General features: G+C 43.8%; 1 protein-coding gene across 5 annotated transcripts in view; it reads left to right on the forward strand.

Annotated features, from left to right (window-relative positions):
- The window catches only part of TTN (titin), a 356,587-nt gene that overhangs the window by 219,444 nt on the left and 121,588 nt on the right, over positions 1-15,555 (forward strand). For all 5 annotated transcript variants that reach the window (XM_077319578.1, XM_077319579.1, XM_077319580.1 and 2 more), the window contains 17 exons: positions 259-385; positions 474-737; positions 1,447-1,713; positions 1,880-2,143; positions 2,242-2,381; positions 2,529-2,655; positions 2,790-3,056; positions 3,161-3,427; positions 4,660-4,926; positions 5,027-5,166; positions 5,972-6,098; positions 7,846-7,988; positions 9,731-9,854; positions 10,723-10,989; positions 11,247-11,344; positions 14,097-14,265; positions 15,140-15,406. In XM_077319578.1, the coding sequence (XP_077175693.1) occupies positions 259-385; positions 474-737; positions 1,447-1,713; positions 1,880-2,143; positions 2,242-2,381; positions 2,529-2,655; positions 2,790-3,056; positions 3,161-3,427; positions 4,660-4,926; positions 5,027-5,166; positions 5,972-6,098; positions 7,846-7,988; positions 9,731-9,854; positions 10,723-10,989; positions 11,247-11,344; positions 14,097-14,265; positions 15,140-15,406 (3,325 nt within the window). The remainder of the gene's footprint in view (positions 1-258; positions 386-473; positions 738-1,446; positions 1,714-1,879; positions 2,144-2,241; positions 2,382-2,528; positions 2,656-2,789; positions 3,057-3,160; positions 3,428-4,659; positions 4,927-5,026; positions 5,167-5,971; positions 6,099-7,845; positions 7,989-9,730; positions 9,855-10,722; positions 10,990-11,246; positions 11,345-14,096; positions 14,266-15,139; positions 15,407-15,555) is intronic.

Raw genomic sequence — 15,555 nt, forward strand, 5'->3', positions numbered from 1 at the left:
TATGCCCAGCTATGGAACACCATCTGCTGTTGCAATTACTTATTATTTTCTGCAGAAATTTCTGTTTGTGTTTTCATACATTGTGAGATAATTTTCTTAAGCCAATAAAATAAAACAAAGGGCCATCTTAATTTTAAGGGGACTTTTCTATCACATTTTTGCTACAGTATTTTTAAAACAATAAATAAATGAATGGAATGCAGCATGTGGTGGTTATAAAACTGTTGCCTCTAACAAAAATAAAATTAATTTTTCCAGACTTGTGATATCAGAGCCGAAGAAGGAAAACGCTTCTTAACTTTGCACAAAGTCAAGTTAGACCAGGCCGGAGAAGTCCTCTTCCAGGCCCTTAATGCAGTTACTGCTGCTATCCTGACCGTGAAAGGTAGGGCGCTTTCCTAAAAACACACGTTTGATCTCAGGCCTTCGTTCCATTGTGTGCAGGAAAAATAATTCATTCTCTTTCTTTGCAGAAATTGAGCTCGACTTTGCAGTGCCTCTGAAAGACGTAACTGTGCCCGAGAAACGGCAGGCGAGATTTGAATGTGTGCTTACCCGGGAAGCCAATGTAATATGGAAAAAGGGGACTGACATTCTCAAAATTGGAGACAAATTTGACATCATCGTGGATGGGCTGAAACATATTCTGGTCATCAATGACTCGCAATTTGATGACGAAGGAGAGTACACCGCAGAAGTGGAGGGGAAGAAAACCACAGCAAAACTGTTTGTGGAAGGCAAGTTCCCTTCTGCGTAAAATCGTGGCAGGAGGGGGGAGACTGTGGCCCAGAGCTCGATGATCCGGGGATCAATTCCCGGCCTCTTCAGAAAGAAATCAAGCAGTAGGTGATGTGAGAGACCTCAACCTGAGATCCTGATTCTTGAAAGCCACTCCCAATCTTAGACAATAGTGATTGTCTGAATCAGTATAATGGACTGGTGGACCATTCGGTCGATGGACTTCTTCCGTATAAGGCAGTTTCATGTGTGGGAAGGTTATGAGAAGCACTGATCATGTAGAGCAGTGGTTCTCAACCTGGGGGTCGGGACCCCTTTGGGGTCCAATGACCCTTTCACAGGGGTCACGGCAGGGCGAGCAGCTTGGCCAGGGGGGGCGCTATCCACACAACAGCCTTGCAGGTTAGATCAAGATAGAGCGTTCGTCCCTCTGGCACAGTGGTAAAGAGCGAGATCGGCATGGTGGGACAAGAGGCAGAATTGAACTGAGAAACCCCGGGAAAAAATACAATTTATATACAATCATGAACAATGGATCTTCACGCCATTGGTCAGTGAAAGAACGCTTGTATAATTTAATGGTTGGGGTGTCACCACAACATGAGGAACTGTATTAAAGGGTCGCAGCATTAGGAAGGCTGAGAACCACTGGTGTAGAGTAACCATTGGATTTTTTTTTGGTCCTCATTGTCTTTTACTGCATTTCAGGTGTCAGGCTGAAGTTCATCTCACCACTCAAAGACCAGAAGGTGAAAGAAGGAGAAACGGCTTGTTTTGAATTTGAACTTTCTCATGAAGATATGCCAGTGACCTGGTATAAAAACGACAAGAAACTCCACACGAGCAGAACTGTTCACATGGCTGCAGAAGGCAAAATCCACCGATTAAAAATCGAAGAAGTGACGCTCGATGACATCTCTGAGATCAAAGCGGAAGTGAAGACCTTGCACACCAAAGCAAACCTCATAGTTTTAGGTACTATTTTGCCATCTATCGTCCCCTGTTTTGTTCACTTTGAAGTCTTGGACTCTTTCTGTGTTTTATCTTTCTGTGTTTTAATCTTTCCGTCTGTGTGTTCAGTGTTGTTACTACTAACCTCTTCAAAAAATTAACTACCTCATCCCAAACCCATATCTTATAGAGGCCGATCCGTATTTCACTGTAAAATTGCAAAACTATACTGCCACTGAGAAAGACGATGTCACTCTGGAGTGTGAACTTAGCAAAGATGTGCCGGTGAAATGGTACAAAGATGGTGAGGAGCTTGTAGCTTCCAAGAAAATCTCTATAAAGACGGATGGCAAGCGTCGTCTATTAAAAATTAAAAAGGCGTCAGATGCTGACAAGGGTAATTATGTATGCGACTGTGGAACTGACAAGACAAATGCTGACCTTAACATCGAGGGTAAGTGATGGTCCTCCTTCAACACATAAACTCTTGGGAAACTTACACCTATTGGTCAAGGCAGGAGGTCTGATGTGTACATATATATTTGCTTTCAGCTCGGCTAATAAAAGTAGAACGGCCTCTGTACGGCGTAGAAGTATTTGTAGGCGAAACAGCACGCTTTGAGGTTGAAATCTCTGAGCCCGATGTTCACGCAATTTGGAAATTAAAGGGAGAAACTTTAACGGCTTCACCCGTAAGTCCCTTTCAAACTGGGGGGGAAAAAATCTCAAAAAAAAAAGATTAAAAAAAAACCTTTCTTACGAAATTTTGACGAACGAATAAGTGATTCGGAAAAAAATTGTTTGTTTTTTTCCCCTTTCCCTTTAAAAAAAAACGTCAGGATTGTGAAATGATTGAAGATGGTAAGAAACATGTGCTGATCCTTTACAACTGCAAATTGGACATGACCGGTGAAGTGTCTTTCCAGGCAGCAAATGCTAAAAGTGCTGCTAATCTGAAAGTGAAAGGTAGGCGCCAGGGAAATTACGCACTCCATTTTGGAATGCTTTCCTAATTCCACCTGCCTACAGAAACACCCTTAAAAAGAAGTAGCTGAGAAGAATCAATCTCTAACCCTGGGCATTGCCTGATTTGATTTCAGAAATACCTCTCATCTTTATCACTCCGCTCAGTGATGTCAAAGTCTTTGAGAAGGACGAAGCCAAGTTTGAATGTGAGGTCTCTAGGGAGCCCAAGACATTCCGTTGGTTGAAAGGAACTCAGGAGATCGCGGGCGATGAGAGATTTGAAATCGTACAAGAGGGCACGAAGCATGCCCTTGTCATTAAATCTGTGGCTTTTGAGGACGAGGCTAAATACATGTTTGAGGCCGAAGATAAACGGACAAGTGCCAAACTAATCATTGAAGGTTCGTTTGTGCCGCTGGTTCAAGTTTTGTTCGCGTTTTCATAGTTTTTTGTGTCCGTTGTGTGCTTCTCAGTTTATCCTTAATGAGGTGCTTTTATGGTTTAGGCATTCGCCTTGAATTCATTACCCCTCTCAAGGACGTAACGGCCAAGGAGCGCGAGAGTGCAGAGTTCACTGTTGAGCTGTCTCATGACAACATCCCTGTTATCTGGTATAAGAATGACCAGCGTCTGCACACTTCCAAGGTCGTTTCAATGACAGACGACGGCAAATTCCATACTCTCGTATTTAAAGATCTCAGTATCGATGACACTTCCCAGATCAAAGTGGAAGCTATGGGCAAATCATGTGAAGCTAAGCTTACTGTTCTTGGTATGTGCTCCTCGATTTGTATTATTCCGATGAATTTTCTTGTAACCACTGTGCATATACACTCTATCCCTATCTTTTTACTCTTTTAACTCGCTCTGTGACCTTAACAGGTCCCTTTGCCTCTTTTTGTGGTGTGTTGGTTGCCGTGTTTCCACATGTAATGCGGAGAATGTGTGAAATGGCTTTGAAAGACAGTTGTTTGATGTTACTCCCTGTCGTGTTAAGAAAAAAGTGCTTGTGCTAATCAGTGTATCACAAACTTCTTACAGCCAAAAACTTCAGTTTGTTCGCTTGCTCCCACTCACCGTCACAGGGCCTAACAGACTATTGACTTCAGTTTGGATGAACTAACTGACCGCACAGCCCAATGGGCTTTAAACGGCTGAGATACAAGCACCTTGACATAAATGGTTTGTGGAGCACCCTATAAAGTCGTTTCTTTCAATACAGGGTTCAGAAAGTTTTCCAGTAGCAAAATGGGCAACTTTTAAAACTCTCCCTGTAAAAATTACTGGTTTTGCTTTTAGAAAGACTGCCCAGCATACTGGGTGAGCATAATAATTCTAAGAGTAATAATAAGAACAACAATAATTAAGCTTAAGGTGTTGGTAATCACCTTTAAGGCCATACGCAGTCTGGGTTCCAGTGTATCTGAGAGACCGCCTCCCTGCCTGTACCCCCAGAAGAGCTCTACGCTCCGCCACTTTCAACTGGCTGCGGATCGCTGGCCCGAAAGAGGCATGTTGGACCTCAACAAGGGCCAGGGCCTTTTCAGTCCTGGCCCCCATCTGGTGGAATGAGCTGCCCGAAATGATCAAGGCCCTGCCAGAACTTCCACAATCCCTCAGGGCCTGCAAAAGGGAGCTCTTCCACCAGGCATTTGGTGAGGCCGACTGACCCATAACACCTACAGGCCCCCCCCCCCAGACTGAGGAATCCAACCTACTGAGGGAGCATCAAAGTTATTGTTGACATACTGTTCTAGTTGTTCTAGTTGGTATGTTATTGTTATATTGATATTGAGAGTGTTCTATGTAAATGCTCCAAAATGTTTTATGTAAACCGGCCAGAGCCATAGGGAAGGGCGGTATAAAAATCTAAATAAATAAATAAATAAAATAATATCCACCCCTTACAAGAAACTCCTTTCAAATCATCTTGTGCACACCGTTACAAGTTTGAACGTAGGAACTATAATCGGGATGCTTACTCATGTTTACCTTGACTTGCAGAGGGAGATCCTTATTTTACTGGGAAGCTTCAGGATTATACCGCCGTGGAGAAAGACGAAGTGATTTTGCAGTGTGAAATCAGCAAAGCAGACGCTCCAGTGAAATGGATGAAAGATGGCCAAGAAATAACCCCGTCTAAGAATGTGGTGATCAGGGCAGATGGCAAAAAGAGGATCCTTATCCTCAAGAAAGCCTTAAAGAAAGATATTGGTCAGTATACATGCGATTGTGTCACTGACCAGACTTCTGCAAAGCTCAACATTGAAGGTAAGGCCATCTTCTCGGTTCTTCTGTGAAACTCAGATAGCCAGTCTTTAATAAAAATTAATGGCATTTGATTGTCATTTTTGTTGTTGTTTTTTTACAGACCGTGATATTAAGATCGTGCGCCCCTTGTATAGTGTGGAAATATTTGAGACAGAGACTGCCCGCTTTGATACAGAAATCTCTGAGGAAGATATTCATGCCAACTGGAAATTGAAAGGAGAAACCTTGTCTCAGTCTCCTGTAAGTAAAACTTCTACTTACAAAACTTCTAATTATAACCCTTATAGGTAATGTTATTATAAACATTCACCTCCTGGATTTTCCGGCCCGGACAAACACTATGTCCAATGATGTGCAGATTCAGCCATGGTTGAAAAACGCACTAAGTCAACAAAGAACAAAACTCTCCCAACAAAGAACAAAATGAGATCTGAATTTCTGCTAGTGCTTTAGGTCTCTGAAGCCTGGAATAGGAATGCTAACAAATGAAAGTGGGTGTCCATCTAAGAAATTCTGATTGGTGACTGTGTCTCCTTTATTGAAAACACTAGCTTCAAAGCCCATTCCTAAGAATGGGCCTTGAAAGGGTCCCCTCCAGGCAGCTTAAGGTGGCCTTGGGCCACAGCTCGCAGCTAGATCAAGTGGGGTGGGCAGGGGCTGGCCAGCTCATTAGCCAGGACAGAGCTCCTTAGCAGGCAGTCAGCAGGCCTGGAGGCCCTCATTAACAGGCCCTGCTTTGCAGGCCAAGAGGCCATCGTTAGCATGCCCTCCACCACAACCCTTTGCCCAGGGCCCTCTCCCCTTACCTACTGCTGGCTCCAGGCACTGAGGCACGTCTGAGAGCAAAGAGGCTAGAGTCCAGGGATGGAGGGCAGGAGCTGCAGGGGCAGGGCCAATCAGGGTGCAGCCAGCTGCACCCTGATTGACCATGTTCCAACTTGGACAGCCGGACACATTCCACCCCCCCAGACTGTTTCACAAATATATAGAGGAACCATGGATAAGGATTTGAGAAAATATCATTGGGTTTGTTTTCTTTCTGAAGGACTGTGAGATTAAGGAGGAAGGCAACAGGCACTGTGTCATCCTCTACAATGTACGTTTGGACCAAGCTGGTGGTGTAGACTTCCAAGCAGCCAATGCCAAATCAAGCGCTCATCTTCGAGTGAAACGTAAGTGTAAAAACAGGTGTCCTTCCACAAGCAAACCATGCTGGCGACACAATATGTTGGGTCTTTGGCTGTTAGCTTGAGAGATGTGAAAGGGATGGTGACTTCAGAGCAGAGCCAGTCAAATGAACATGGGATGAGGGTTGGAAGGAACTGAGAGAACAATTATTCTAGCATTTTGCCACAACCCTGTCAATTATTCCAGCTGTGCAAAGATTTTTTATATTAGTTAATCCAGTCTTTTGTTGGGAGTTAGAGATAAAGTTAGATCATGATAAAATTCCAGAGCAGTTGCTCAGATCTTGGAAGATAAGCAAAGTCAACCTTGAGCAGTATTTGGATAGAACACAACGAAGGACCACCAAGGAATACTAGGGTAGCAATGCAGAGTCAGGCAATGGCAAACCGACTCTGAACATCTTTTGCCTTGAAAACCTCATCAGGAGTCAACACAAGTCAACTGTGATTTGACATCAAAAGAAAAAGCCTGTTAACAAGTTCTAGGAAAATTATGTAGGAGGCCATTAGTGCCTTAAGAACTTTAGATCATCATGAGCTTTCACGAAGCAGGGCTCACTTCTTCAAAGGCATGTACACTCTGTGCATGTGCTATCACACTCCTGTCGTAACATGAATGAATGAATGAATGAATGAATGAATGAATGAATGAATGAATGAATGAATGAATGAATGAATGAATGAATACTTATTCTTATAACCTGCTCTTCCTGTGAGGCTCAGGGCAGGTAACATTGGTCAACAAAATACAGTCAGATAATAAAAAAACACCTATTACATTAAAACATTTTAGAATTTCCCCAAGATGTACACTAGTTGGTTTCATTCTTCAAGTTGATGGATATCTCTTGGTGCTCCAATAGATGTTTCCACATAGGTGTTTCCATGGGGTGGGGGGGAACCAACGTGATGTTATTAGGTGGTATGGTCCCTGGCATCCAGCATTGGTCTGATGGAATTGCTCTATCTTCCAGGCCCCTCAGAACTGGTTAAGATCACGGAGGGTCCTGATTTTTGTTGGTAGGGCATTCTTCCAAGCTGGGGCCAGGTCCGAAATGGTCATAGGCCATGGTTGAATTCAGTCTTGGGGCCAGGGTCCCTGAGCAAATTTCAGTCTGCCAACTTTGGAGAGACACAATGGGAAAGGTGGTCCCGCAGATATGTTCGGTTATACTTGTCAGACTACAAGACAAAAATTCCAGAATGATGGGCAAAGATCCTTGCATAATTAGTTGTGACAGAATTTGAATATTATAAATGTATGTTTTGCTGAACTGGTGTTTCTGGGCCAGATTTATGAGAGAACACCATGCTGACATTGGTGGGAAGTGCTGTTTGCCTGATGGACAAGGACCCCCTTCACAGTTGGGACCCACTTGTCTTGCTGTCCAATCATTGGCCTTGCTATTTTGGAAGGCGCATGCCTTATCTTGGGAGAGGCATGCAGGGCTTGGCGGGAGGACAGATGCACTGTCGTTTTTCTGCTGATCTTTTCATTTAAAAGGACCAACCTCTGCGAATAAGGAATCTCCAGTGACCAGCTCTACAGCACGAGAACCCTAAGGGCGCCAATCTAGCAGAAGAATTTAAATAGCCTCCGTACAACCACACTCCCTGCCTCTCTCCCTCCCTGACTCTCTTGCTCGCTCGCTCTCTCTTGGGGAAGGGCATTATGGAAACTAGTAAAAGTTGGAAGTGGCTAATCCGAAGATGATTTCTCTTTCTCAAAAAGCACGTGTAATCGGTCTCCTGAGACCTCTCAAGGATGTGACCGTGACAGCTGGTGAAACGGCAACCTTCGAATGCGAGCTCTCATATGAGGGAATCGTAGTGGAATGGTTCTTGAAAGGAGAAAAACTGGAACCTGGTGACAAGGTATAGAAGATGTCCTTGCTTCTTTCCCCCAACACCCCTTCCTCGCCTGCTTCTCTTCTTTCCTGCCGGCTCTTGTTTCTCTCCCTTCTGTTTCCTTCCCCGCTTTTAATTTGAATGCCCCCCAAAATAGTACCTACAGGGGATATGCTCAGGTATCATTTCAAAACAATTCTTTTATATGGGAATGGGAAAAGTTCTCCGGATAAAATGTTTTGAAATGGTATATCCTGTTTATCAGAAATGTATTATGCGCTTGACCTGGGGAGAGGGGTAGAATGTGTTGATAGTTCCAGCAAAGTTTGCAACAATTTCGGTTTCCTGATTCTTTCTCCTTACGGAGTGTAAAGCCGTGATCCTGTTCTGCATGTATAAGGATTAAGGGAGATTGGAATGCCATTTCAGACATTTCAGCCCAGCTTCCAGATAACTCTCTGAGCAGAATTGCTCACCAGGCATTTCCCACCTGCTATTTTTAACCCTAATTCAAGTATGCTGTTAGCACCGAGATGTGAACAGCCTGGAATGCAATTAAAGGAATACTTAAAGGCATCTTGGAGCCAAGTGAAAATTACAAATGGCATGGGAAAGCTGCACTGGATGAAATATTCTTTCTTTCTGCTCTTTAAGTCGGCAGGGTATCCATTAACAGTAGTTGCATTAAAGCCTTAACTTATTAATTAAATTAAATAATCAACTTTTAAAATGGTTGACATTATTAAGTATAACTTACAGAGGGAAGGAAGCCTGCATGTTGAAACAAAGCAAAGACCTAATAATGAAAGTTTAGGATTTGTAATAGTATTTTCAGACTAATCAAAATGTTAGGTTTTTGATTTCTAGATTAGATACCAATTTTTTTAAAAAAAACCTTCAGATCTTCAATAGGTCTTCATTGTTTGTTTCAAGATAGTATTAAATGAGTCATGAAAAACAGTATTTTAAACCCTTTGTTTCCCTACCAAAAAGACCTTACATAGTAGGCATTGAGAAAGATCCTTCTCTGCTTGAGACTCTGGAGAGCCTAAATCAGTCAAATCACATAGTGAGCTGCATGGACCATTTCTCTGGTTCAGCATATGGCTGCTTCATATATTTACATGTATTGATGGACAAAATGTCAGCGGTTTTAAACTACACAGCTGTGCAGAAGAACTTAATACAATGAGGGTGAAGTGACACCAGATAATTAAATCAGATAAGATTGGGCCCCAACCCAAAAGTCCATGTGGAGAACTTCTTTACTGATTCATTTATTCCATTTATTGTCCTCCTGCCTCACCAATACTTGAAGATTTCTGTGCACAGAAGCGTGACTTCCCTGCCTCCCCTTTTCTCTTGAAACCCCAAATGCTGCTCCCTGTGGGCAGGGGACTCCATGTATATCTATACTAAAAAAGTGAATGCATGGGCTATATGAGCTGAACATCACAAAACAGGACATTATGGTCCCATTGTAAGACTATGTAAGATTTTCTCTTTAGTACATCAAAGCTTTATCACCCCTTTTGCTGCTTTTACGCTTCTGCTCAGTGAACCATTCATGAAACCATAAGAAGCTTTAGGGACTGTCCTCTGTTGCATCAGCTGCAATCCAAACAGGAAGCCCAGAGAAGCTCCAGTTCATGAGCAGAAGGTTATATGCAGGGAACTCTTTGGATCAGATATGCTTGCCCAGATATTTAAGATGGACTACAGTGTGGCTAATTACAAAATCTACTCTGCCTTTTTTCTTTTTTTTAAAGATTGTACCCCGCGCTGAAGGCAGAGTTCACACACTTGTTCTCAGAGATGTCAAGCTAACTGATGCTGGAGAAGTCACTTTGACAGCTAAGGATTTCAAAACCCAAGCAAATCTTTTTGTAAAGGGTAAGTTTGAGAGTGCCGACAGTTTATTTTATTTATTTATTTCCGTCAGGTCTTTGGTTGATGCCAGGTTTAAGATAAGCTGGGCCCCTCCATAGGATCAGGTCCTGCATTGATATCTGCGCACCCCTCCCCTATGGTGATCTTAGCGTGGGTACTGTGGGTTAGGGAGGTATGTTTTGCCGCCAATCTTGTGGTTGCTATTGGGGGGGGGGGGTTATTATTAGGAAGGTTTTATCGGGTTTTATGGGTTCTATCTCTGTAACCCGCCATGAGTCCTTCGAAAGTGGTGGGATAAAAATCTAATAAATAATAATCTTTTAAAAATGTATTTATTTATAATTTAATTTATATGCCGCCCCTCTCTGACTCACTGCCTCAGAACAGTTAATGGTAGAATCAAAACCATATTATAAATCAGGTAATTAAACAACACAAGCAATCAAATAACACAGAACAATGTAAAATTTTAAAAATTGTAAGTAAAATATGGATTTGCAGCACTAATGATGGAAATATTTCTGATCCGTCAAAATTAGAAAGATGAGAAGGTGGTGGGGGATCGGGGGCGGGGAGGGGGAGAGGAAGGGAGGCCCGATTAGTTGTTTTGGAGAGTTTCTGGAGTGACCTCAACTGTAAGCCCAATGGAAGAGCTCCATTTTGCAGGCCCTGTGGAACTTAGTAAGCTAAGTTTATCCCGTTTGTAATACACTACTGGACAGAGATCTAAATCCAGACACGATATGTGGTTGTATACCTGTTTCCCTGCAAGTACTTAATACAATTCTTGTCCCATTTCAATCTTTAAAAGAAAACTTATCAGAAACCCTCTAACACATTGGTCACTTCTGGATTTGTTTTTCCCCTTTAGAACCCCCTGTTGAGTTTACTAAGCCGCTTGAAGACCAGACCGTAGAGGAGGAAGCCACTGCAGAGCTAGAGTGTGAAGTGTCCAGAGAAAATGCACCCGTGAAATGGTTCCGGAATGGCCAGGAAATTCATAAAACGAAGAAATACGACATCATCGCCGATGGCAGAGTCAGAAAACTCATCATTCACGGCTGCACTTTGGACGATGCTAGAACTTACACTTGCGATGCTAAAGATTTCAAGACCTCTTGTTTCTTGAACGTTGAACGTAAGTTTAGTGGCAATTGAACCGGAAGATTAGTTCTTTGGTCCCCCCAAATGGTCAAGTTGTGTGAATAGGCCAAAGCACAGTGAAGCTATTTTGGGACATGCGGGTGGGCTCTTTGTGGTTTCCCCCCAAAGGGAGCCACCTTGAATTTCTTTGTTTTCGCTTCTTTCTATTGGTCAATAAGTACTATTGCACCAGTATTTATTTCAATTTCCCCCGTATCATTTTAAAACTTGAAATCTTTTCTCCTCTTATAGCACCTCATGTTGAGTTTACAAAACCCCTCACCGACGTCGAAGTTAAGGAAAAAGAAGTTGCTCGTTTTGAATGTGAAATTTCTCGACCAACTGTAAAGGTCGGTTAACGGTCATGTTTCCATTTCTTGACCTGTTCAGTAGAGATTGTTCAGAATCAAATAGGATTTGTTCAAAGCAGAGTCCTGAAAATAGGTTATTCATCATCATCATCATCATCATCATCGTTAATAAGTACAAAGTTCAAGTCTCCATCATTGTCTGCCCCTTGCAGGGCCTTGCGCTCTGCGCGTGAAAATCTGCTGGTCATTCCCGGCCCTAGGGAAGCACACCTGGCCTTGACCAGGGCCAGGGCCTTTTCGGTCCTGGCCCCGACCTGGTGGAATGAGCTCCCGGGAGAGCTGCGGGCCCTGCGGGATCTTTCAACGTTCCGTAGGGCCTGCAAAATGGAGCTCTTCTGCCAGGTTTATGGTTGAGGCCGGGGCTGATAATATAGATCTATGCCCCCCCCCCCGGGGACTCGGGATTCGGACCCGAAGCAAAACATCATCAGGACCTCCTCTCCACCCGCTAGTAGTGGGAGGGGGGGAAGTTGAGCTGCCGTTCTTGCCATGCCGGTAATATTGGTAACGTTATTATTGTTTTAATGGGGTTTTAATGGGGATTTTGGGATACTGTTACCCGTCACGAGCCGCAAGGGAGTCTAAATATAATAATAATAATAATAATAATAATAATAATAATAATAATAATAATAATAATAATAATAATAATAATAATAATAATAATTGCACAAAAATGTTTTGAAGTGAAGCTTGTGGTTCAGTTCAGCGAAAAGTGATTTGGGTGGGACAGAGTGACTTGTAGAACTCCTGTCCCTTCTTGTGGCCAACAAACGCTGTCCACCTATCAGTGTCATGAGTGCTTCTGTTCCCTTTTTCATTATAGGACCTCATAATAAAATTATATTTTACAAAAAAAATTGATAAAAAATAAAGTGCATAAAGAATTAAATATTTATTTATGATACTTATAGGCCACCACTCCCAACCTGTCGGCTCGCAATATAATGCAACAGATACAATTTAGTACAATAAAATACATAAGACTCTACAATTCCCAAATCCCACAACATCTAAGACCCTCCCCCCCCCCATTCTAACACCCCCTACCAAGTTTCCAGGGATGATGGTCCCTATCGGAGACACTAGAAGAGGGGCAAGATCTTCTGTCTGCCTGGCCTCAACCAAATGCCTGGAGGAAGTGCTCCGTCTTACAGGCCCTGAGGAACTGCGTTAGCTCTGACACAGCCTTTCGCTCTTCCAGGAGTTCATTTCACCAGGTGGGGGCCAGGGCCGAAAAGGCCCTAGCCCTGGTTGAGGCCAAGTGAACTTCACATGGGCCAGGGATCACCAACCTATTTGAACTCACAGAGCAGAAAGCCCTGCAGGGGGGGGGGCATGTGCTATATCTATGGAATTGGCAATTCTTGCACAGAATTTGACCATATGTTATGTGCCGTTAAATCACTTCCAACTTATTGCACCTCTGTGAATTGATGCCCTTCAAAGCACCCTACTGTTAACAGCTTTGTTCAAGTCTTGCAAACTGAAGGCTGTGACTTCCTTTATTGGGGCAATCCTCAATATTGTTGGGTCTTCTCCTCCTTCTTCTCCTCCTGCCTTCTATTTCCCTAGCACTATTGTGGGTTTCTTTTTCAATGAGTCATTTTCTCATTAAGCATTTTAAAAGAAACTGTAATGGATTCAGAGAAGTCTGATTTCCGTTCCGACATAACTTTTCCGCCTCTCCACTTCAAAAAACCCCCAAAAGATTAGGGGCACCAACCCGTGAACCATGAAGAATGACACAATCAATTACACTTTGCCCAGACATACAAGCTTCTCTAGATGCCATCCAGTCTATCCCATTTGAAAATCAGCAATCACTCCAGTCAGCTGTTCAGCTGCCTACTTCTCCGCCTCCTGAACAACTGATGAGTATTAGGGCTGATTTTCCAACAGGGCTGCATCCATTTAAGCTACTGGATGAAAACCGCAAAGGAATTTCTTGCACAGCATCCAGTTGCCTAAGCAACCTCGCCAGAGGTACAAACAGAAGCCTGCTTCTACATCCTTAATGTCCATTGCTGGCTAAATTATATCATGGCTTGTGATCTTCAGGTGGCTTGCAGAGCCACTCCTGTTGAGTCATGCACTTCGGCAGCTGATTTTTGTTTCTGGTCTGTAATTAGGTCCTTCTGCTACTACTTGTGTGTCCCATACCACCCGCCTCTCTTTGCACGCACGCTAAGAGGAGCAAAAGAATGGTGTGGTTGCTTGATAGTGGAGAGGATTCCTTCTATATACACACAGTTTCAGAGACTTCCCTCTCCTGGCAAAAGCTTTCCTTGCTTTCCGTCTCTCTTCCCTTGGCTGGTTACTCCCACCAGCAGTTCCTGAAATTCTTCATGTGTGCTTGCGGTTGTGGATCCCCTCTACCTACACTAAGGATAAAAAATGGGTTTTTCCTTTCAAGTGATTCCGAGGTCACATGACTCCCTGTCTCATACTAGTAGTTCAGTGGTCACATACTGTTGCCAGGAATTAAAGGTGGGTTGCTGGGTCTTGAAAGGGGGAAGCCCCATTGGATGATATCATTCCAATGCTAAGTGTTGACGTAATATTTTCATGTACGCACTGTGAATTTGACTGCTACTTGTGGACTTTGGGTTTGCAGTTTCCTTCCAAGTCTTGTTCAAAAGGACTTGAGCTACTCTAATGCTACCTTTTGTCTGCTGTAGCTTCATTTGTCTTTTACTCAGTTTCGGTTTCATCGATGCTTCCCATGTAGGCACGGTGGTTTAGAGATGGCGTTGAAATCAGGAAAGGCAAGAAGTTTGACATCATTGCCAAAGGCGCTCAGAGGATACTGGTGATCAACAAGTGCTTGCTTGACGATGAAGCGGAGTACGCCTGTGAAGCAAAAGCTGCCAGAACCTCGGGCATGCTCACGGTGTTAGGTAAAGCAAAACCTGCTTTTGTATGTATTTATTTAAGTAGTCATATCTGTCCCTTTCCTCGTGGCTCAAGGGAGCTTACAAATTGCAATTCAAGCGATCACAATTTGAAATGCAAACATGCAACATAAGGTCCCACTTCACCCACCTCCCCCTGCCATGATGCCTGCAATCCATATTCCTTTAGAAGCCCTGACAAATAAAACAGGATTGGAGAGCCTGCTGAAAACTTCCAGTGGTGCCCCCCCCCCCCACTCACTTCCTCAGGGAGCCTGTTTGCTTGGCAGTAGGACATGTTCTGGGCCATATGGAAGACAGAATATCTTGGCATAAAATAGGCCACAAATTTATTGTTATGCAAAATAAGCATGGCAAACCCTGTGTGAACCCTGCCTCCATGCGGCCAGCTGACTTCATGAGAGTCAACCACACCAGCAGCCCCCCCCCATGGGGATTGAGTGACGTGCAGGTCAAGCTCTCCTTAGCCAAAGGCCTGCTGGGCAATAGGAGGGTGGCATGAAGAAGGAGCCCTGCGGGCATCAGTCTCTATTAGAGCTTCCCCAGCCAACCACTATGCAAGGCAGCAGCCTCCTCAGCAGGGGAGGCACTGCAGTTCAGCATGGCCATAGGACCCAGAAGGCATGCTGGACCCCAGCTTAAGAGGCCAAGTCCCATTCTTCCTGGCTCAGAATCCCCATGTCACAGCAAATGTTAGCCACAGGTAATGGTACGCCACTGGGCTTCTCAAAGTTGAAGCTACAATGGAAGTGGCCCTAGTTGATGGCCAGTGGGCTACCCAAAGTGGGACATTCACTTCATGTCAAGGAGCAGTGGCTTTATCACTGTTGCAATCAACTTGACCTTTTCTTTTTTACAGAGGAGGAAGCCGTCTTTACCAAAAATCTTCCCAACATCGAAGCAAATGAAACCGATACGATCAAATTGATATGTGAGGTTTCCAAACCTGATGCAGAAGTAACTTGGTTCAAAGGGGATGAAGAGCTACCAGACGGCGGGCGATACGAACAAATTTCCGATGGCCGGAAGAGGATTTTGGTTATCCATAACGCTCGTCTTGACGATGCCGGTGCATACAGCTGCAGGCTCCCTAGTACACGCACAACTGGCAAGCTCAAAGTCCATGGTAAGAAAGTTATTGTGGTCGCTCCCACAAGGTCAAAACCTGCAGCAGACTGGCTATGACTAGAAGCCAGGTTTTTCGAATTCTATATTCTAAAGCATTCAGCAAATGCAGCCTTGTTGACAGGGGTATGACTAAGTTGATAGTCAAAT

The sequence above is a fragment of the Paroedura picta genome, chromosome 2, assembly GCF_049243985.1.
Source record: "Paroedura picta isolate Pp20150507F chromosome 2, Ppicta_v3.0, whole genome shotgun sequence".
Lineage (NCBI taxonomy): Eukaryota > Metazoa > Chordata > Lepidosauria > Squamata > Gekkonidae > Paroedura > Paroedura picta.